The sequence below is a fragment of the Cyprinus carpio genome, chromosome A10, assembly GCF_018340385.1.
Source record: "Cyprinus carpio isolate SPL01 chromosome A10, ASM1834038v1, whole genome shotgun sequence".
NCBI classification, from domain to species: Eukaryota; Metazoa; Chordata; class Actinopteri; order Cypriniformes; family Cyprinidae; genus Cyprinus; species Cyprinus carpio.
The window spans coordinates 9284797-9308616 of NC_056581.1; the positions used below are offsets into that span (position 1 = coordinate 9284797).

General features: G+C 36.6%; 3 protein-coding genes across 5 annotated transcripts; 2 read left to right on the forward strand and 1 right to left on the reverse strand.

The window, feature by feature from the left end:
* Nucleotides 1–420: 420 nt before the first annotated feature.
* Nucleotides 421–5983, reverse strand: LOC109097668 (T-complex protein 1 subunit theta-like). Of its 2 annotated transcripts, XM_042765070.1 has the most exons (16): nucleotides 5825–5983; nucleotides 4843–4933; nucleotides 4680–4759; nucleotides 4416–4565; nucleotides 4072–4252; nucleotides 3909–3970; nucleotides 3678–3815; nucleotides 3362–3540; nucleotides 3154–3220; nucleotides 2953–3040; nucleotides 2283–2398; nucleotides 2117–2188; nucleotides 1874–2038; nucleotides 1648–1767; nucleotides 1396–1528; nucleotides 421–654 (listed from the first exon to the last, which is right to left on the reverse strand). In XM_042765070.1, the coding sequence occupies exons 1-15, from the start codon at nucleotides 5882–5884 to the stop codon at nucleotides 1421–1423; spliced, it is 1677 nt and encodes a 558-aa protein (XP_042621004.1). In that variant the 5' UTR covers nucleotides 5885–5983; the 3' UTR covers nucleotides 421–654; nucleotides 1396–1420. The 2 variants fall into 2 exon arrangements, with proteins under 2 accessions (XP_042621004.1, XP_042621005.1); XM_042765071.1 differs by lacking the exon at nucleotides 1396–1528.
* A 968-nt stretch (nucleotides 5984–6951) lies between these two features.
* LOC109098060 (MAP3K7 C-terminal-like protein) lies at nucleotides 6952–16763 on the forward strand. The gene is made up of 5 exons (XM_042765074.1): nucleotides 6952–7242; nucleotides 7714–7795; nucleotides 9085–9143; nucleotides 13613–13728; nucleotides 15351–16763. The coding sequence occupies exons 2-5, from the start codon at nucleotides 7720–7722 to the stop codon at nucleotides 15529–15531; spliced, it is 432 nt and encodes a 143-aa protein (XP_042621008.1). The 5' UTR covers nucleotides 6952–7242; nucleotides 7714–7719; the 3' UTR covers nucleotides 15532–16763.
* Nucleotides 16764–16914: 151 nt separating this feature from the next.
* Nucleotides 16915–23298, forward strand: LOC109062778 (transcription regulator protein BACH1-like). 2 transcript variants are annotated; one of them, XM_019079845.2, is made up of 5 exons: nucleotides 16915–17043; nucleotides 18453–18703; nucleotides 18866–19969; nucleotides 21386–21592; nucleotides 22273–23298. In XM_019079845.2, the coding sequence occupies exons 2-5, from the start codon at nucleotides 18464–18466 to the stop codon at nucleotides 22777–22779; spliced, it is 2058 nt and encodes a 685-aa protein (XP_018935390.1). In that variant the 5' UTR covers nucleotides 16915–17043; nucleotides 18453–18463; the 3' UTR covers nucleotides 22780–23298. The 2 variants fall into 2 exon arrangements, with proteins under 2 accessions (XP_018935390.1, XP_042621007.1); XM_042765073.1 differs by lacking the exon at nucleotides 16915–17043 and adding an exon at nucleotides 17080–17590.
* Nucleotides 23299–23820: the final 522 nt, after the last annotated feature.

A 23820-nucleotide genomic window follows, 5' to 3' on the forward strand; every position in this document is an offset into this window, starting at 1 on the left:
TGGATGCGCTCTTTGTAATATTACTAAAACCACTGCAAGAAAAAAATGGTTGTCAGCACTTAATTGATATCAGTACGTCATTTTGGGGAAGAAAGGGGTGAATGAACTCAGCACAACAATATTTACAGAAAAATGCTGCTGCAAGAATTCCCATCACAATACACTGTCATGTTTGATGTAACTGCATTAATAATAGCTGCAAGTTTTGCTAACTACTGTAATTACACAGATTTTCTGGAAGGAGAATTGCAGTTATATTCCATAAAAGCCATTCTTTAAGTGGCTTTGAGATAATCTGTCACAGTGTGTGCCTAAATGTTGTAATTCAGAGTTTAATAAGCAAGTTTAATACGTTTTCAAGAACGTCAAACTGCATTTTGTTGTACACCAAGCATTATTTAAAAGAAATGACAAAGATGCTGACAGCTCAAGTGCCTTTATTGGGACCAGAATAACAGCTCAGAGCCACTCATTGTTTACATGGATGGCTTCTCTTAAAAAAAAAAACAAATACAAAAAGAATGGAGGCTAGATATTAAATACACAACACTTTAAAAGCTAAGACGGTGGCAGGGAGACACATCATTCATCATCATCCCAGTCCTTCTTTCCTTGTGGAGGTTTGGGTCCACCAGCCGGCTTGGCCATTATGATCTGTGGGAGAGAAGCACACATTATCAGACGCTTACAGAGTAAAAGACAGTCAGTTGTGCGCAGTGCAATATCCTGTGAGGAAAAAGTGCTTTTAATGCATGCGGCATGCAAGTAAATTGTGCCAAAAACCCAAATGACATTCAAAACGTCAGAGAATGAAATAAGTTAGTGACCTTGTGAAGAAAATTAGATCTTAAACTTAGTAGGTTTAGTAGGAGACAACCATCATACTCATTACCTCTAATTAAAAAGCATCAAAACCATCAGAATGAATATTTTCCAATGTGTTTAAGGGATAGTTCAACCAAAAACGAAAATTCTGTCATTAACTCACCCTCATGTTGATCCAAACTTGTATGAATTTCTTTCCCACGGTTGAACAAAAAGATGATATTTTGAAGAATGTTGGTAACCAAACTAGTAGAGGTTGACTTCCATAGTCAATGGCTACCAGCTACTGTTTGGTTCCAAACACATTCTTCAAAATATCTTTTTGTTCAACAGAAGAAAAAAACTCCAGGTTTGTAACAACTTGAGGGCGAGCTACCCCTTTAATGCAAACTTAAACTGTTAACGAATGCTTCTCAGCTCAATTTAAACAGCATAACTATTTTATCTGTAACGGAACGACAGGCTAAACTCATTTCGTCAACAAATTCATGGTGAATTTCCACACAGTGTTCATGCAACCCAGTTCCTCCAGTGGTTAGGCACTCCAAACAGTGGTGTGTTTTTGTGCACCTTTGCAATTATTTAGGATTTCTTATCAGTGATGTGTATCAAATTTGTCTGGCTCCTCGTCCCAAGAGTCTTTGTCCCAGTGTCCTTGCTGTTTGGGGGCTTTGGGTCCCCCTGCTGGCTTTGCCATAATGATCTGACATATACACATTACATTATAATGCAGAAAGAAGCAGGCTAACAAAGCACCTGAACTACTAAATATGCACGGAATAAGAAACTGAATGATACAGAATTGTAAAGTGAAGAGCTAACCTGATCCACACGGAGGACGGTAATGGCTGCATTTGTGGCCAATTTGATGCCCCAGTGCTTGACCAGGTATGGATCGAGGATACCGGCCTCAATCATGTCCCTCACTGCAGGCCCTTCTCCCTGAATGGTTTAAAACAAATACTTAGTCATCAATTACACCCTAAAATGCATGATTTAGAGTCCTTCTTTCTATTTGTATCAGGTCTGCTGCCTCCTTTTCCCTCACCTCAATATCAAAGCCAGAGTTCTTGTTGCCCTCGTGATGGGCGGCATAGAGTTTGGAGATCAGCTCGTTGCCCTTGACGCCAGAGTTTTCTGCCAGAGCACGAGGCAGTACTTCAAATGCCTCTGCGTACTTCTTGATGGAGTACTGCTCCAGGCCTGGGCAAGACTTTAGAGGACATCTTCAAATTATTTACACTGTTCAGGCTGCGCCAACATTAAAATTTAACTCGATTGATTTGCTTACTTCTCCATAGGAGGTGATGTGTTTCGCCAGCTCAATTTCAGTAGCACCAGCACCTGGACAAAGACGTGCATCCTGGGGGAAAATGTTTCTGTTTGGTCACATTTTGTCATGATTTAAAAGACTTTCATTAGAAGTGTTTTTGGGGTGGAGTTTTAAAGTAGCTCACCCTGACAAGGACTTTAAAGGTGTTAACTCCATCGTCAATGGCACGCTCAATGTCATCCATCAGGTTGTCTGTGGACCCACGAATTACTAAAGTAGAGATGGAGCCATCCTCTTTATCTAGAAACGAAAGGATTGAGATGCCATGAGCTGTCTGGATACATCCCTGCCAGACTGAACAACAATATTTACAAAGCCCAGCTTGCTTAAGACATCTATCTACATGATATGTTGGTAAGTGAGTGCCTTAGCCACATTTCACCCCAAAATAATAATAATAATAATAATAATAATAATAACAATATTAAAATTTTTGGTGCATTTTAGTACTGGTTTACATTTAGTTTTGTTTATATTTAAGTGCTTATTTATCATATATCATTAAAATTCTTTTCATTGTTACAGACAACGGTTTTCTATATTAATATATTTTAAAATGCAAATTATTCCTGTGATTGCAAAGCTGAATTTTTCAACAGCCAAGCTGATTTGATGCTTAAAAAATATTTTTTTGATTACTTTAATGCATCTTTACAGAATAAAATTGTTCATTTATTATTATTTAAAAATTGCTTGGGGTCTTACTGGCCCCAAACTTTTGAACAGTGGTGTAGATACACACATATATTATGTATAAGTAAACATACAAGAATCATGTGTTAAATTTTCCTTACCATGTTTAAAGACCACAACCTGCGTATCTCCGACCTCTGACAGGTACACACTGTCACAGTGTCCCATCTCTTCTGGGGTCGGGGGAGTCTGTTGACCCAGAGGAAAAAAAAAAAACCAATGAGACTGAGACAGAGTGACCATAATGATGTCACCAACTTGCATCACACAAAGTGCCACTAGTAAAACTGTAACTAACTCACCAGTCGGGGCAATGCTGTGGCTCCCACAGTTTTGCATAGTCTTCTGAGGTCCCACTTTGAATTCAACCTGGGTGAAGTACAAACAACGTTCATAAATATCAGACATGTCACTTTTACTCTCATTAAACAAGCCAACACATAAAAAAAAACACTGAAAAATCAAGCAGCACAAAGAAGAAAAAAAAGAATGGATCTGTCTCTGTCTCACCTCACCACCATGAGCTTGTACTTGTTGGCGTAATGAAGAGCCATATCAGCAACTTTGCCCCCAGTCACAATCACAGTGGCCCCTGAATCAGCAATAGACTTCACCTGGGCCTCCATCAGGTCCTCTTCTCCTTTACTGAAATTCATGAGCTCCTCTGCATTCTTTATAAGTACTGTTCCCTACAAAACACCAGAAAGAAAGATTGAAGGAAGACAGCCCAAAAAAGCAAAGGAGAACATTTTTTGAACATCACACAAAGGAAATACTATTTTAACCCATAGATACATTTAATCCAATCCACTGAGCATTTTCCTACCTTTGTTTCAGTAACCATGCAGTCAAACGGACAGGAGAACACTGCTATCTTTGCGTCTTTCACTGATGTGATGTCTCCTTCAGCCTCTTTCTTAAATACCATCCCATGAAGCATCATAGAAGAGTTCAGACCACAGCCCTACAAAGAAAAAAAAATGAACTGAAACTGACCCACAGACACTCATTCATTTAGTTTAAAACAAAGCCTAATTCAATATCACTTTATACTTACCAAAATTTTGCACACTCTGACATTATCGACATTGAAATTGCCGGACTCGGGGAAGATAGAGACTGTAAAATAAGTAAAAATAAGAATAAAATGATTAAAATGAAACATCATCACAAAATCAATCCGAATTTTCCCAGAGTACACAGAAGCAATCATGCCTTACCACAGGCCTGTGCGATAAGGTTGGCCAGGAAGTCCTCATTGCCGTACTGTTTGCTCATGACGGCTGAGCGGATCATGGCTGTGGCCTCATCCAGATCATGCAGGTTCTTCGCAGATGAACAGACGCAATCGGGGAGAATCTCCAGAGCTTTCTTACATGCCATCTCATAGCCCTCAATCACCTGGGATAAACAATTAACATTATCATCAGCTCAGGCAAATATGCCATTCATAAGGCAAATAATTTATATAGTAGTTCTTGTTTTTTTAGATACAGATATAACCACACAATGCAAACCTCTTTCCTGACAGTGACAGACTGCATTAGTGCAGTAGTTTACTGACCTCTGAAACAGACAGGCCCATTCTCAGCAGCTCCTCTGCAAGCTCCAGCAGAGCACCAGCAAACACAAGCACAAAGTTTGTGCCATCGCCCACTTCCTGCTCTTGCATGTGGGATGCCATCACGATCATTTTGGCTGCCGGGTGCTGAACTTGAGGGAAGGAAAGAAAAGAGAGACATTCAAATATAAATAAATAAAGAGAGACACATATTTTTCCAAATTATATGCATTAATTCATGTTTTTATTACAATTGCTATTATCTACCTCCAGCTCTCTGAGAATGGTGGCAGCATCATTTGTGACAAAGAGTTTCTCCAAGTGGTTGATGACCATTTTGTTCATACCTGTACAGAATTAAATGATCACGTGAAGTCCAGTGATGTCACTAAAAAGGCCTAATACGTCATAGCGAATGAATAAGCCTCACCATTGGGTCCGTATGCAGTTCTTGTGGTCTGTGCCAGTTCTTTGCATGCCTGGATGTTCCTGAAAACAGCCTCCTCAAGACCCGAATAGTGCTGATTGTGGAAAACAAACAGCAACCGTAAGACAAAAGTCATTTCATATTTTGAAAACATTGGTTAGTGGTTTCAATATTCAAAATTGTGTAACATGCTTGTTGAAAAATATTTTTCAAAATTAAATAATAGGCAGTGCGTGATCAGCCACTCAAGTTGGCATTTCCATAATAAGAAACTGAGACAGTTTTGCATATATACATCATGCAGGATCACACACCATTACTATTATACAAAGAAAACTAAAAGTAATGGTACATTGGTATAGATCAACCAGAAAAAAAATCTCAAATGCTTAATATTTAGAACCGTTTCAAAGCAAATGAATTTGAAATTTTTAAAAAACCAATCGTTGAAAGCAAATTGTGTTATTATAATTAAATGATCTGATTAATATATCAACAAACTGAATAGCGTTATGCAGAGTTTACGAATGGGGAACTGCCCTTTTATGGGAATCTCTATTCTTGGTTGTTAAATTACTCATGTTATTTTTCTAGACGTTAAATAAAACAGTGCATTTAAATAGTTGTGATTCTAAAGTTTACCAAAATCAACTTCCTAGTTCCTTCCTAACATGACCTAGAGTTTGAGTGATGGAGGTGTGAGCGCGTCTGTCTGTCACATGTCTTCAGCTAACATGCTAACTTCATTCATCCGTTACTTTCCGATCAAACCCAATTACTGTCAAACCCTCGATATTTCATTAAGACCTAATGGTAATGACGGCCTTGTACAACATATTATTCTGCATCTGAAGTGTGTGCTGCTTTTACTGGTAACGTTACTCGGACGGGATGAGGCCCGTGTTCTAGAAACCTCTATGTAGAGTCACTGTGTGCGCTCTAAAAACATCACAGCACGAGCAAAACACTGCTTCAACAGCCCTACCTTCGCACCATCCTTTAACATCTGAGCAAATCCCGGAGCTTTGGGGACGTGGAGTGCCATTTTGACCAGATAAGAGAGATATTAGACTGATGCTGGATGAGGCTGCAGCGCACGAGAAGCATGCAGCTAAGAAAGAACAGGCGCTGCTGCAGAGAGCAGAAACACGGATTACTGGTCCAGACAGGCGAGAGAGTGGAGCGCCGATTGAGTCGATTGATCCCCACCCATTAACAGAAAATGTCTATTAATATTTATTTATTTCTTTATTTATTTTTGAGTATGTAATTATGTAATTAGTTTTTCCTGAGCCAAATTAATTTATTATTTTATTCTATTATAAAAAAAAAAAAAATAGGCTATTTATTTATTTTTTTTTTACATTTACATTTTTGCATTTAGCCGATGCTTTTATCCAAAATGACTTTACAAAAGAGGAATAACAAAGCAATTCATCAAAGAACTATTATTTATATTCTTTTTTTATATAAATAAAATAATTTGTATTTATTTATTATTCAGTGTGTTTAAATATATTTTTGATTGAAAAGCAATTTCTTATTTTAAATAAAATAATTTAAATACATTTAAATGTAAAATTATTTTTATATACCTTATGTATGTTGTTAAATATTCATATCACTTTAAATAATTAACAATCAAATAAATTTTTATAACTTGTTTGAGCCAAATTAATATATGAATTTATTCTACTGTATTGATTTTTTATTCTATATTGTTTATAAATCTCTTTTATTTAGTCTACTATATTTTAAATATCTTTATTTTTTTTTATATGTATATTTTTAAATATTTTTTTAAATATATTTTTATATTTTATTTTTCAGTATATTTTAAGTTCTTTTCTGTGTGTATTTCTTTTGCAATCAATTTGATGTACACAGCTCGGAATGATTGCACTGATGATTATTATTTTGCAATAAAAGAAACCTAACAGCATGATTTGTAACAAAACAATGTTACAAACCACAACCCTGAACCATCTTGTAAAGAAAATACAAAACTACTACAAAAATCAAAGCTTTGCATTGTTCTCATGAATGTATGGCTGACTCAAAGCTGATTGGAGAGATGTACATTTTTCTAGTGTAAAGTCATGCCATCGGAGCCATTTAATTGTGGACTCTGGCTGGCACACACAGAATCACAGTGCCACTCTCACAGCCTCCTGCTGAAGAGCTATTACTTTGGCTGTGTTTGTAAACCTGCGTTTGGCTTCTCAGTGTACACTACGAGGATTACGACTCGTTTACGGTGACTTTTTACAGTATAAACAGGGAAGAAGATCAACAGGATTCTCAATGGAGTTTCTACAGCTCTGTGTCTCTTGCTGAGCAACTCTTGAGGCTCTTTTAAGAATTTTAACAGACAGTTTTCTGCAAATAAGTTTCTATTGTCAGGTAAGGGGTTTTATTGTCTCATATAATCATAGGTAACAAATAACACATATCAAATTAAACTTTTGGCTTTAACAAAGTAAAGTTACAGTAGCCAACCTTTTATAGCCTTTTTAACAAGTTGTAGCCTTTTTTGTGACATTAACATTGGGTTTGCGTCTTCTGTAATGTTCAGTAAAAAAATAACATTAACATAAGGTACAGTAAGTATACATATAATATTATTATAAACAAACACAAATATGATTTCACAAATCATTTCAACACTATAAGAAACACGGTGCAGCCAATAGAGAAGTATGATCTCATTTGCTGGCTGGAGGGGGATTTTTCTCCAATTGTTTAATCCCTGATGCAACTTTGGGCACATGATGAAACCTATTCATGACCCCTGAAAGGCTGCTGAGCTCATACATCTGAAGCATAAATAAGGTTTACATCCACTCATTTAATCCAGATCTGCTCTTTTTCTAGGAATAAATGATCACCTCAACTAGACGAGTGTCTGCAGATAAACCTGAAGTACAAATCGCTTTCAGCCTTGACGAAACCTCAGGTAACACATCTTGTAAGGATAAGTAGATTATTATTTTAGGAGTTTACATGCTTGTGACAGACACTGTGATCGAGGGACTAAAATAGAGTTGTGTGCCCCCGCTCTGCACGGTCCGTACGATGCGTGACTTCTACCAAAATGGCAACAAGCAAAACCCACCTAAAGCCTCTCATGTGGGATCAATTCGACTTTTGCCATCCTTTACAAAGAAACAGGTGCCCCCTCTATTTTAGTTGATCTCTGGCATCTTAAAAACAAAATACACCTAGCCACAAAGTCAACAGCGCTGTCAAAGTGTTTTACAGCTATTCGGGCAAATGCTTTGATGGCAGCTGCTGCCTGGGCATTGCAGCATCAGGTTTCTGTTTTAATACCTCAGTGCTGCATGATTCACTCATTTGCTTTTAGAACACTGGCCTAAATTTAAAAGCATTTAATACTTCACACTTTGCCCTGCTTTTTCTTTTTTCCCAAAAGTGGAGCATAAAGAGAGTCCTACACATAAGCATTCTACATTCAGCCTTCTTTCCCATAATTCCTTCTTTTCTTTTCTTTTTTCTTTTCTTTTCTGTTGTGTGTGTGTGTGTGTAATTAACAATCACTCATTAATGAAAACTATAAAATGATCAAATTAATTTAGTTAAACTTAAATTAATATAGCTAGCTAGCTAGATAGATACTCAAAATAATATATATGCAGTCAGCCAAAATTATATGAAACTGTCATGTCATGGTACATTCTGCGTGCATATTATATTTCAGATAATGCCCTTGCAAATTTTAATGTATATTTATCTTTTAATTGGCCATCTGGCTGATGCATGACTGTAAACAGGCCTGTTTTTAGCTGGTTGCATCAGAGGATTCTCAGCATGAGCGAATGAGCCCCACTTGGACATAGCTGGCATGGCGGGAATCAGTGCAGACAAGCTGTCTGTCAGAGCGCTCGTTAAAGACAAGTCATTGTGAAGAACCTGGGAGATAGTTACTTTCAATCTGTCCGTTCAGGATTTAGAGTCCATGGCCGAACAGGTGGTGGTCGAATTTGGCTTTTTGCACTGATCTGGAAGCAGTTTCTAGGTGAATGGCCACATGTTTGTTTACACAAAGGAAACTGGACCTGGATCAGTGTAAACAGCTAACTGGACATGCTGTGGTGTCATGTGCACTGCGGTATGATTTAGCTGATTAGATGGATGTAGATGTCACCACCAAGGCCTTGGAGTAAAGATCTCAATCATTAGCATTCTCATACCAGACATGTTCCTTTGGCTTTCTTTTCCTGTCAGAGTTGAAAGATGCAGAGGATCCCCTTCCATCATTCCCTGACCTTGAGCAACGCCTGCAGGTAAAGTTTATTAATAATCTGTTTAAAACATGATATGACATAGTACTGCACGCTTAGAATACAGAGTCTGCTGGAGGATACAGTTATAATAGGACTCTCATAGTAGTAGATCTTATACATTCGGCTATATATCTCAAAACTAAAGATGTATTGTATAGTGAAGATGTATGTAATAAAGATGTTTGGGGTCATACGGTGTAACAGGTGTGCAAGAAAAAAAAACTGTAGATAAGCTAAATCCACTGTGCTAATATTAGAGCTAAACAGCATAATTGTAAGTGAGTGGGTTTGTACAGAAGGGTGAAGTGAAATGATCCTGCATGTAAGATTCATGAGGACCTCCACCCAGACAATATTATAAACATCTGCAGATCACGGAAATATTTTACTTCTGCTTTAAAAAGATTGTTGTTGTCTTGTCCTTGACAGGTCATGACATTTGTTCCTCCTTTGACTGTTTTCACTTTGTTACACAACTAATTATTTGGCTTGTTTAATATGGAGACAGATTAATCTCAAATATAATTCACGCAAAAAACACGATTCACACATGCGTAAACAATTTCACATGCATGAAACCTAATCCACGTACACACAAAAAAAATTCACGTGCGTGAAAAAAATAATATATATTCACAAAAAGCAATTCACATGCGCAAAATAAAATTATATTTTCATAAAATACATTTCACAAATGCAAAACACAATTCGTAGATATACAACTGTGCACAAAAACCTTTGAATGTTTTAAAATGTACGTGTGTGTGTGTGTGTGTGTTTTTGAGACTTTCCTGGCAGAGCTCTCGTGTGTGTGTGTGTGTGTGTGTGTGTTTTTGAGACTTTCCTGGCAGAGCTCTCTTCCTACGTGGGTCTGTCGTACTCTTTAGCCAATCAGATTCGAGCTTACCATTCAACCAATCATATCATAAGCCACTGAGAGTGCATCAGAAGCTCGCAGGCAATCGGGGAGCGACGTCAAGAGAGAAGCCCACAGAAGCCCTGGCGTTACATTTTAAAATACTATACAAAATAATTAATCAGAATACTTACTCCTGCTCACTCACGCCAAAGAACTCCCCGCTCAAGCTCGCAGACTCTGCAAGATTAACGATGGCAGTTTGCACGCACAGCTACTAGAAGATTTACATCTGTCAGACAGGTTGCTGACGTCATCAAGCTTAGTTTGAGTCTGCACGTCAGAAACGGAAGTTCTAAAAAATCGCTAAAAATGGGCTACACTTGTCTCAATTGAGTTCCAATTGGGTCGCTGTGTCCATTTCTTTTACTGTCTATGGGATTACTGATGTAAAGGCTTAATTTCCGTTCTAATTAATCTATATTGCGCAAAAGGTGCGCAGAATTGTGCTCCTTGAATGCACTCTCGGGGGCTTATGATATGATTGGTTGAATGGTTAAGCTCGCATCTGATTGGCTAAAGAGTACGACAGACCCATGTGGGAAGAGAGCTCTGCCAGGAAAGTCTCAAAAAACACACACACACAAATCCGAGTGGATTCGTAGTAAATGACGATTTGTACATTCAGACACTCGTACATTTTAAACATTCAAAGGTTTTTGTGCACAGTTGTATATCTACGAATTGTGTTTTGCATTTGTGAAATGTATTTTATGAATATATAATTTTATTTTGCGCATGTGAATTGCTTTTTTGTGAATATATATTTTTTTTTCACGGACGTGATTTTTTTTTGTGTGTACGTGGATTAGGTTTCATGCATGTGAAATTGTCTACGCATGTGTGAATCGTGTTTTTTGCGTGAATTATATTTGAGACTAATCTGTCTCCATAGTTTAATGGGATATTTAGAGAATCCAACTTTCTCAGTGAGAAAATGTTTTAGCAATGCTTCTGTAAGACCACAAGATGGCATTAGTTTTATTTACTTTTAAGTTATCATTATAGTCAACACGAAATAAAAAAAAAAAATTGAAATAATAAAAAAAATGTATTCATTATTTTTTATTTTTTTACCCAAATGCTGGGTTGAGCCTTTTGGGTGATTTTTTTGGGGGTGATTTTTTCAGTGTTTGGGTAGTTTTTGTATTACTCAGATCCTGGGTTATTTATCGCGGGGATTTTGCTTCTCTTCTGGCGAGAGCAGTTCTAAGCGCCATCGACTTGAAGCATTCGTCGGTAAAATACAGGTTTGTATATATCTTATTTTATCTATAAAATCGTTACTGTGCTGTATATCGTTCAATTTCATGCAGAGCAACATGGAGCGCGGTATGAATCATCTTTAACGAGTGTCGCGATCTTTTCGCGTGATGGAAAAGCCTGATGCTTTGCATAAAATAAACGATTTTATTCATAAAGATACATAATACAAATACTTTGGATGTTAAAATATTTCCTCAGAAATGTTTACTGTTTGTTTTGAGCAGGTTATAAAGGCAATGGCAGTATATTTCGGCTATGAGTGAAACGCAGGAGGGCGGTCTCAGGCGTGAGCAGTTCCCCGCCGAACACGACTCCAGCTCGGGCACGAGAACCAGCGAGACGCAGCACTGTTACGGAATAACAGAGACTGGTTAATAACACCCAAATTACTTGTTTAACGTTTATTTTTTACTTTTAATATTTGTTAAACGAGTTTAAATATGGGCAATATGTATAGCCTATTAAAAACGATATAAACAATGCTGTAAATGATCATTAAAGGAAAATAAAGGAAGTTATCATGCAAACCAGTGGTTGTGTGGAGTATTTTAGAAAAGTTTAGAGGATTTAAGTTAATCTGTAAACATTATTTAATGTATGAAGTAAAAAATAAGCTAGTAATATAGTAAAAACGAATAAACCATAGCTGGGCTAAATCAACCCCTTATGCTGGGTTAAATTATCAAACCCAATTTGCTGGGAAATATTAACCCAAGATGGGTTCTGTCCTATATTTACCCAGCCCTTGGGTTAATAACAACCCAGATTGGATTGTTTTCAACCCAGTGTTTTTTAAGAGTGTATTATTATTATTATTATTATTTAAAAAACATATTAAATACAAAATAATAATATGAATAATTACATTTAAATTTTGTCAGTAGAAGCCCATACCTAATTAATGTATTATTATTATTATTATTAAATATATTTCTTAAATACTGATAATTATTAAATAAAAACATTTAATCTTCATCACCAGAAGCCCATAAATTGTATAATTTTCCTTCTTCTTCATATTGTTGTTGTTGTTTAATTATTATTAAATTAAAAAAATGTTATTACAAAATCTTTATAAATCTTTATATGTTTTTAAACAAATATTGAACAAAAACCTTTAATTTTCGCACTAGGAGCTCATAAATGACATACTTTGTATCTAATATACCTCTAGTGCTCTTATTGTGAACAGTATGAAAAACAAATAATTATCTTCAGAATCGTTCATCAAAATGTATAACTTGCTTTTCTTTTTTGGGTGACATCCTCCAACTTTTCACAATCCAATCAATTGATAGACAAAATGTCCTGGCCTACTTTTTCCCCCTATAAATATGCTGTTTCACTCAGAAATATGCCACATTACGCAAGTAAATGGAGAGTGAATGCTGTTTCATGCTGACATGTAGGGTTGGTTTTGATTGTTGACAGCATGACTAGTACATGACCAGACTTCCTCATAACTAGTACATTACTTAAACAAAAAAAGGCTTTTTCACTAGTATCAAATACTGTCAGACTGTTTTTTTTTAGACAAAAGGCTAAAGTGAGCAAACTCTAAAAGCTTGCATGTGTCTCTTTGCATCAAAGCATGTAATGTGCTGACTAGTGTGTACAGTAGATTCTTTCAATTTATTCTCTATCAATCTTTAAAGCCATTTGTGAAATGATTTAGGTTTTATTTAAATTTGTAGTATGATACAGGCTATGCTATGATTATTAATTATCAATGCCTGGTTGGTCAACGGTGTTTAAAAGAACAGTGCTGCTAGCATTTATAGGAAGATCCCCATAAAATTATCACTCTCTGAAATGCTGAACTTGTCCTTCAATCTAAAGTCAGGTTGGACTTAACATGCACACCCACACATTAGGGGAAAAACTGGGAGAAGTTGAAGCGTTTTGTTGTGTGGATGATATTCTGCAGGACTGTGCCATGAGTCATTGCGAAAGAAGAAGTTCCTGACACAAAAGGAATGTTTCCACTTATTATGTTACATCTATTGATTGAAACCATCTTGGCAGGCCGTATGACGATTCTGTGTATATTCCAGGATGTAGCTGACAATCCAAATATAACTTCATAAAAAAAAATTAAAAAAAAAGAAGAAGTTCCTGAATTCATCTCCAGTCACTCTTGTAGCTAAAGTATATAGACTGACTATAACATACTGTATAAAATATGCGTCAACTGACTCAGACTGGAGAAATAAAACACTTACAGTTTCACCAATGAAAAAATGTGATGTTATAATATTTAATAATGTCATTACCTTCCTCACTATAGCCGGTGCTGCCATGTCGGTCTCTAAAGGAGTCCATTGAAGTGTACAAAAACCACTGCAAGATGGCCAATGAGTTCAACCAAGTCAAACATGAAATCGCCAGGCTGGAAGACAGAAAGTAAGCTTTAAAAATAACTCAGAACACAAACATGTATTCATGATATTACTGAGACTGATGTCAAATTCAGAGTTGGTAATTACCCTGTTAATATGCTACTGTGTTTGTACTATCAATAAATATACTCTGATACAGTATGTTCTGTATAAACACACATCGTTGTAAGTATGAAAAGACAAACAACTGATCAAAGCTGCCATTGTCTGCTTTCATGGAGTTTCCTTAAAACTCATGCTGCTCTACTGATTAAAATATGCCTGTGTATTTTTCAAATCACACAGTATACTATAGTTGTGAAAAGTATGTAAAGATAAGTAACATTAAATACATAATTGCATGACTTATTTAAGAGTCTATTTGTGTGTGTGTGTGTGTGTGTGTGTGTGTGTGTGTGTGTGTGTGTGTGTGTGTGTGTGTGTGTGTGTGTGTGTATAAATATATATCTTTTGCTGTAGTGTGTCAGTAGGAAATACATATATACATAAATAAATACATATATTTCTACTATCACACACATATTCTTGTTTCACATACATGTATTTCTGCTTACATATATACATACACTTTACTTTTCAATGCATAAATGTATTCTGACTTTCATGCACATATGTATTCTTTATTCTTACATACCTGCATTATTACTCACATTCATATAGTTTCACATATGTATATACTTCACATATACTTAAGTATGGGTATATAAGTATATACATATACTTCACATACTCATATGCATCCATGTCACATCTCTTTTTTTTCGGTATCCATTACTTCCTCTTCAAGTAGGAGATAACTTTCAAAGCGAAAATACATTTGCAATACATGATCAGCTAATCCTAACAACTACACAATTATGTTTATTCAAAGTCATCTTGTTTTCTTTTCAAGTAGTTTTTAATTTTCATTTTCAAATTTCATTCTGTAACCTACTTGTTCTACAGATCTGTGTACAAGTGTTATGATACTGATTTTGTGTTGACAGGGCACAACGCTAAGGACATTTTCTACTGGCCCAGCGGTTGAATTTTTTTACTTGCCCTGGCAAAATTTATATTTACTATATTCCAGTTCAGGAATATACTGTAAATCAATTCTGTATATTTACTGCAGATTTATTACTGATGTTGCCTAGTGATATTCTGTATGTAGTATAGTATGTCTCTGATTCATCCTTGTGCAGTGAGACACTTTTAACCCTTTATTTTCCACATGTTAAACCTTAATGCCTGTCACCACCCTATAACCTCGCTCAAACGATTAACTATGTTCCAAAGGCCACATGTAGAAGAGATCACCCCCTGGCTCTGTGCCTTTCTGAGCTAGTAAAACATTACAAACCACAGACAAGTCTCTGTATCTAGATGTCTACTGTCTATATTCATTTCTTCCCCCCATCACTGAATCAACCCAGGTACCCACAACTATGGTGTTGACAGTTTCATTTCCTATAAAATAGTTTCGGGTACAGAACCGCCGACTGTGTCACCTGTCTAACACCCAACCCACATAATATGTTACTTTGGCACACACCTTTTATATCATCATTACATTAAATACAGTCACTAAAAGAAGTGCTGTAATGAATGATTATAACATTCGTTTGTGTTTGTCACACTCAACAGGAGGGAGCTCATGGCAGAGCTGCTAGAGGACGAAAAGGTGTCGATGGAGTTCGCGCAACTTGAGGAAGAATACAGGATACTTACAGAAGAGAACCGAAATCTGATAACGGTCCATAGCCAACGCGCACAGCAGCTAGAGACGCTCCGAGTGATCAGTCAAAAGAGGCAGGGCTCCTCGTGACCTTTGACTCCAATGCGAAAGATCTTTTACCTCTGGGTCTTTACTACTCAGCGTTTCTTCAGTGCTTGTGTAATGTACTGAAGCAGAAAACTGATCTTGAATCAGTGTGCTTAGACTGAGACACTTAATCAATGTATATTTAATATATTTTAAGCTGATATGGGTTTATTTCAGAGCAGATGCTCTTGTGACACAAACTTGAGCTTTGAGGTCGCCTCAGTCATATATGCCTGACATCGCATTCTGAATATATACTATTTTTTTTTCTTCTTTGTGTGTTTTAAGGGCGTTATACTGTACAGTGTACTATACTGTACACTCTGTACAGATGAAATGCTCTGCTGTGAAAGTGTAACTGTTACTCTCAGTAAAGCTTTTCACTGTTTACGGTTTGCCAGTTGCATAAAAAAGGAATTAAGGAATTACATTTCTGTTCAGCTATTTGAGTTCAAGCTAGGTGATGATAAACGTATGACTACACACCATTGTTTAGTCACTCAGCAAAAGGGAACTTGGCTTTCGAAATGTGATCTGCTCATTTTAGGATTGTGAAACCTTTCCAAAATATCAATGGCTGACACCCCCCTCCCACACAGCTGAAATACCAGAGGTGTATGTCCACAAACCAGTTTAGCAGCATGAAATGTTTGCTTCCTCCAGATTTAGAGTTTATTTAGTCTAGAGTTAGTTAGCGCTAGTTTCCTTTTCTTTATCAGAGTTATGATTGTGAATGTTAAAAATGAAATGGCGTGTGATTGTTTTCGACATTTAGACTCAAGTGAGTAGCATTTACAGTGTTTACACACATCAAAACTGCTCCTAGGGTGCCGCAGCATTATGGCTGCCCTCTGCTCCGGTTGTGTGTTCACTTTTGTGTGTGTGCGCACTTGGATGGGTTAAATGCAGAGCACAAATTCTGATTATGGGTCTCCATACTTGGCCACACTTCACTTTTTTTCCCCCATTATTATAACTCACAACTTATAACTATTATAATATTAAATTAAAGATTTTAAGCATTATTCTTTTTTAATGTTTTTTTAAGTAGACACAACGTGTGCTTGTGTCTGGCTACACTGGTGAGAATAAATAGACCCGAATAGTATTATATTCCATGTACTCTAGTCTAAATATTCAGTATAGTGAATATTCCATAATTATCTCGCTATTGTTTGTAAAGTTTCCCAACTTGGGACTGAGGAGGTTAAATTATGTATCTGTCAACCTGTACAGTGGACTGTGGGTGAAACCCACACAGTCTACGGTGAAAACAAAGGCGGTCTGGAGGCGAGAAGGAAGTAGTGACGGTAATGATTAACAGGACAGAGGACCAATGAAAGGAGGGATGTGTTTGAGAAGGCGGGACTTTTTTTTGCAGAAATCACATGACACTAGAGTGAAACACAAGCGCCTCCTTATTTTCATAGTTACAAGTGAGCGCTTTAAGCAAGCCGAGTTAGTATGTAGTAGCCTATCAAATCCAACTTTTTCTCTCACTCTGCGGAATGACAGGTGAGTATATACGATCTCTTGTGGTTTTGTTAGTTTTGTGTGTCTAAAGAGACAAAGACGTTGGAAATGGAGATGGGTGAACTTTATAATTAAAGTTTAAAATGTCTCATTTAAATGTAAAAACGTATTCCATGTGTATTGTTCTGTGTCACGCCATACGACTGTGAGTTTTTTAATGATCACGACTGTATTCTGTACAGATGTCATATTTTTTTCCCCCTATCGGACGTAGGTTTTGTCTGAAAACATAATGAGCTTTCTACATAGACAGGATTTTAAGCGTCGTATCCGCGTTCCGAAGGTTCCATTCGAACATTTAAAGGCGCCTCACTCTGTTTTGTGACACAAGCGTAATGTTCGGTTTTTATTACGTCAAAGGCGCGTCGGTTGTTAGAGGAATACGTTCGAATGTTTCCGTTTAACAACATAAAATTATCCAGCTGAACTGTATGAGACAACTGGTCCCTATAAGTTCCTCGTAAAGTGGAGGAGTTTAGAAAGGGACAGACGGGGAAAATGCTTGCTCATCCTTTATCAGCAAAACCCAGTGAGTCACTCGTAAGCGCGCACACTCTTGCGCCACACACACACATACATGACTTGACTAGGTCACATTCTCAGTACACGGTGGAGGTAAGGACACGTACGTGTTTAAGTATCACGAGCAAGAGCGCTGTTTAACATTTTTGCATCGAAACGAAAAATAATAAAAATAAACCAAGCACACTTTGCATGACCTGAAGCTAAACACAAAACTTGAACGGAGTCGTGTGCGTGGAGTGCTATAAATGTACCTTCCACACACACAGTGTCATTCCGTTCTTGTTCCATTTCTGGTTTTCCATTTCCTATTTCCTGCTAACTAGTAAAAAAATATATAATTCTACAGACAGGCCTTTTAAAATACATAATAAACAGTAAACAAATTTTGTAATTGAGTTCGTTTGGTTCATGGGCTATAGCCGAACTCTTTAACTCTCTAACAATAATCTATGGGAAAAAATGAATGGGAAAATGCTTCTGGAACCGACGCTGCTAAAAAAAAAGTTGGCAATCACTTTTTTAATTGGTAAAAATTGTGTGAAAATCATAGGGGATTTTAAAATTGTGTTCACCATATGGAAATCTCTATACAGAAAATGTATTTTACAAGTTATGCTGCACTCTAAAATATTTGATTGGTTAGAAATTGTACTTTATAATTGCTGCATACAACATCTGTAATATGATTTGAAACATCTATATCCAGTCAAAGGAAGTCACAGTAATTTAATCGTTCAACCTGTGTAGGAACCTGCTTTATATGTCTAATGAATGAGTTTTAACACCAAATAATCTCAGTCATGACTACCACATGAGTTTCCCTGAATTGAGCATGTAAATCTATTCTTTATGTCTTGACTATACAGATTAACTCAGCATGTCGGTGAAAAACTCAAAGTCGTTTAAGTTCACCTTCCAGTCGTCTGTGCACAGTTCCCATGTTCTGCAATGTCTGAATGAGCAGAGGAAGAAAGATCTTCTGTGTGATGTGACTGTTGTGGCAGAGACCCAGAGTTATCGGGCCCACCGGGCAGTTCTGGCATCCTGCAGTGATTATTTCAGCGCTCGTGTGTCCAGTCATACAGCTGAAGGAATTATCATCAACCTTCCAGATGAGGTAACAACCTAATTAAAGGTCTGAAATGAAGGAGGAAGTTCATGGGATATCTTTGGCCAAGTTACAGCAGAAATATCATATATTACATAACAACATCTCTTTGAGATATGAAGCTTTTTTTATGCACTTTGAAAATATATTGTTTTTTTTTTCATTTTGAAGGTTACCTCAGAGGGATTCGAACCCTTGCTGGAATTTGCCTACACCTCAAAACTCCTCTTTACCAAAGAGAACGTGCTGGAAATCCATAACTGTGCCTCTGTTCTTGGTTTCAAGAACTTGGACAAAGCTTGCTTTGACTTCCTTCTCCCCAAGTTCTTTGACAGCAGCAGAAGTGCATCAAAAGTCCAGAGGAAGTGCTGCAAGACCAAATGCTACAAATCACGAGGGGCTGAATTGAGCTCGAATAACAAGGATGATGTTATTGATGAAGACAAATCATTACTTGAGCCCTCAAAGCTTCAACTTAAAGTCAAAGAGACATCTTGTCCTCCTCCGGTGGCCATTGAGGACGTTGGAAAAAGCTATCACATCCAGAAAGACACCGATTACTCCCTCCTGTGCCCAAAGTACCGGAAGTTTCAAATAGCTTGTGGGAAGGAGCGATCCTGTTTGGATGTTTGCAGCTCAAAACCCATGTCCCTTGACAGGACAGAAGACGAGTGTCCTTTAAGCTGCCTACCTCACTCAAGCAATGAAGACGGCAAGGAGGTCGTTCCATGCGATAAGACACCTCTCATTGGTGATGAAGATTCTCTTCTGCCTGAATGTTGTCCCCTAAATCCTGGACCTTGCACAGGCCAGCCATCATTTCCAACTTGTAATGAGTTGGCACAATCCATTTGTGACTCAGGAGACTCTGCAAAATGGGGAATGTCCCCTCGCTCAGGGCCGGAGGAAGCTGTGAGGCCATACATGGAGCTCAAAGATGACCGATGCAATGAACAGAGGAGCATGGAGGAAATAGAGGTGGCCAAACAGCTCACGTTCTGGCCGGATTCTTGCCAGGTGTCTCGCTCTGGCCCGGGCTTGGTGGGGAAAACCTCAAATCTCAACTGTCTGAAAAGCTGCTACCCGGATCCCAGAGCAGTGGAGTGTCCGTTTCTGCAGAACTTTGGCGCGGTGGGCGCTCATCTACACGATGGAGAGGGGGGACCCACATCACAGGGCAGTTCATACATACCCTCCAACCAATCAGGGGAGGACTCTGATAGTTTTGACACAGAGGGGGACAGTGAGTCTTACAGCAGTGAACGATTGTATGAGGTGAGAGCTGCTTGTATTTATTAGTGGTGCGTCATTGGTGTGAACAAAAACTTATCCTTAAGTTTTTGTGCTTGAATGATGCATGGAATTTAAAGTGTGTTGAGGAAAGATGTGCATTTTTAAGCGAACAAACTTCCGTTGTGCTGATGGACAATAAAGTAGGCAATTAACAAACAAACAAACCAAGAAATCAATCAATCATAGAGTTCTTTTATAGACCGAACCTGAGTAGAGATTGGTGGAAATAGCTTTATTATGACTGATACGATAAAGAAAGAAATATTTTATATAAAATATTTTTTATTTTTTATTTTTTTATTATGTAATGTTATTTGCAACATTTTTTGTATAGGTCGCAAATTTTTTACTTTTTTTAATTTACAGATTATGAATAATTTAAATGTTATTATTTTGCTGTTGTTATTAATAGCATTTGAATAATAAAAGTATATATATATTAGTTATTACAATATAATATAATTCATATTTATAAATATATTTTAATATTACTTTAATAAATTTACAGATGATTACTATTTTATACAAATATTTTATTAGTTATTATTAACAACAGTTTAATCATACTAATATTATATTTTTATATATATAATATATTAGTATTATATTATTTCATAATATTATATTTAATTATATTAATAGATATAATTATATTATTATAAAATTAATATATTATTAATATCCAAAGTTTTTCTAATTGTCAAGCAACACATTTCTAATCTAAGAAGTTGTTCTTTCATAAAAGCTGCTGTTATTTCAGAAAAGTTGAGTAGTTATCCAGCGACGCATTCAATTAGTTACTTTACCGCTAATTGCATTGCTGGGTGATTTTCTTTAGAAACTCACCAGATGTTATTAATAACATTAATAAAGAAATGGTTGTTCCAACAACTAGTGTATCTCGAGACCCACATCTTGTCTAGTCACCAGAATTTTGTGCAGTTGAAAGTTGATCAGTAAGCAAAAACCTGGCTCCTCTGCTAAGCATTATTAGATTTCTTCATGTTTGCTGGACTTTGCACTGTTCAGTGCCTTTTGAATCATACCTACGTTGCACACCTGATAATGACTTGTCAGACTCGTACTGAGATCAAAAGTCCACACGAGTCCTTAATGAGGACCTTAATAAAAGCATTTACCCATAAATCTTATTCTCACTGAATGTTGAGCATTATAGTGGTTCAAATATAAACATCTGGAGGACCCCCAGCACTGCACATTTTGTATGTCTCCCTTATCACAAAAAACTAACAAACTTAATTATTTCTCAACTAAAAAGCAGATGAGTGGAATCAGGTGTGTTAGATGAGGGAGACGTACAAAATGTGCAGTGCTTGGGGACAGGTTTGAAAACCCCTGGTTTAGGGGATGACAGACATGTTGATTCTTTTCCTCCAGGTGGCGCTGCCGCTCTCTGTGGATCAGATCGTGTCTCTAAGCAGGAATGACTTCCAGCAGATGCTGAAGCAGCAGTGCTTGACACGGGAGCAGCTCGACGTTGTGCATGACATCCGCAGAAGGAGCAAAAACCGGTTTGCAGCCCGTCGCTGCCGCAAGCGGAAACTTGACTGCATACACAACCTGGAGTGTGAAATCGAGAAACTGGTGAGTATTCGAAAGATCCTTATATTCTGAGTGATCCCTAAAGGCTCCAAGTTTATAGCTGTACACTCTTCTAGAACTTCATTTACCTCATTCAGGATTAAAGTTTTGATGTACAGCTGCTTTCTCAATGAAATTCACAAAAATGTGACTCCATCACATTTGATTTTTCTTCATGCATATTTGTCAGTCATACATTAATGAAACGGGTAAGATTTCTGTAGTAGTACTAATAAATTTAATGTGTTTTAAATACACAATAATCAGGTTTATTCATCATCAATAAATCCAGTCTCATACATTTTTACTGAATTGTTTGTTCTACAGCTAGCCATATTTCCATGTTCATACCTTTTAACTAATGGTTTTCACAGTGAACAGATTTATGCTGATTCAAAGGCATTCGAATAAATGTATGTTGAAAAATATGATTATTTAAATAAAATCAAATAGATGCAAGCATGGCTTTTTGAGTGCAGAAATCTTACCCGTTTCATTTATGTATGATTGAAATATATGCAGCACTTTAAATTTATTAGTTTATGTTAAAACTGTGCAATGCAGTAATATTTTATATGCAATTTAAATGCCAAAAAAATAAAATAATATAAATTACAAATCTTAAATTTAGGCCTAAATATTTTTTTAAAAGTGTGTGTATCTTGTTTCTTTGTGCTCTGCAGAGGAGCGAGCGAGAGAAGCTGAGCGCTGAAAGGATAAAGCTGAATCAGATGAAGATGAAGGCTTGGCAGAGTTACTCAGGCCTGTATGAGACGGTCTGTGCCGAAGCCACTCTCAGACCCGAGCAGCTTCATGTGCTGGCCAAATATTCCTCTCCAGACTGCCCACTGTCCGCCTTCCTGCGCCTCTCCCCAGACCTTTCTCAGAGTCCCGAGGCACACCAGCCCCAGGCTTCAGACTTCTGCACACACACCTGTTGCTCTGGAGCCAAACCACCAGATAGTTCCTCAGTGGAAAATACTGTTGCACAATCAAGCTCACAGAACCTGTTACCTCTTGGGGTTGTAAAAGCTCAGTCACACACCTGTCCACCTGACGCCTCGGCTTTTGAGAACAGTGAGTGTAGTTCAGTGGTCAAACTGGCCACTGATCTTCTCATCAGCAATCATGAAACAGACAAATTGCAAAATTATAAGTTGGTTGAAGGAAGGACCATCGAAAATCAGTGAAGGACTTTAATTACACTCTAAAGGTGCATTTAACAAACGTGACAACACTACTGCCTCATCTGATTGTAGGTTGTACGTTATATTTTATTTTATTTTTTTACTCAAACTCTTTGAGCATTAGCATTCAGTTTGTATTGTTCAGTGTTCAAAGAAGTATTCCTTTACCTAAAACGATCATTTATAGTCTTAACAGACGTCTCCAAACATCCTCACATGCTTATAGAATCAGTCAACCTCAATTCGCAGGAACATTTTTGGACTCAGAACACAACAAACCTCATCTCACAGCTCAATAATAATCTTTTTCTTCTCAGGGGACATAAAGCTGTCAGACTACACTGTGCTGTAATCTGTTTTTGCTGAAACTGTGACACTCATTTAAAGTCTGAAAAGATCATTGAATTTGGGAATCAAACTGTTCAGGTGTACAGAACTGCACATAATGTAGTTTCACTAATGTTGATTTTTATGTATATGCTGCCTTAAATAATAAAAAGTCTGATAATTTTTCTTTTTAAATTTAATGCATTTTGATTATTCCACTCTATTATTTTGCTTGGGACCAAATTATCCTCTCTTCTGAAATCTGAAATAAATGACTTATGAAAATTTGTACTTTTTAAATACATTTGTTTTCCTTTTAATTGGTTTATATATATATATATATATATATATACACATATACACATATATACATATATATACATATACACACATATATACACACACACACACATATATATACACACACATACATACACACACACACACATACACACACACATATACACACACATATACATATAACACACATATATATATATATATACACACATATATATATACACACATATATATATATATAATATAAATCCAGTGTTGTTTGTTGTTATTGTTAACTAAAACTTTTACAATTATTTAAATAATTTTAAATTTATATATATATATATATATATATATATATATATATATAGATATATATATATATATATATATATTTGCATGCAACTAACTGAAAAAAGTTTGAGTTTAGCTATAAAA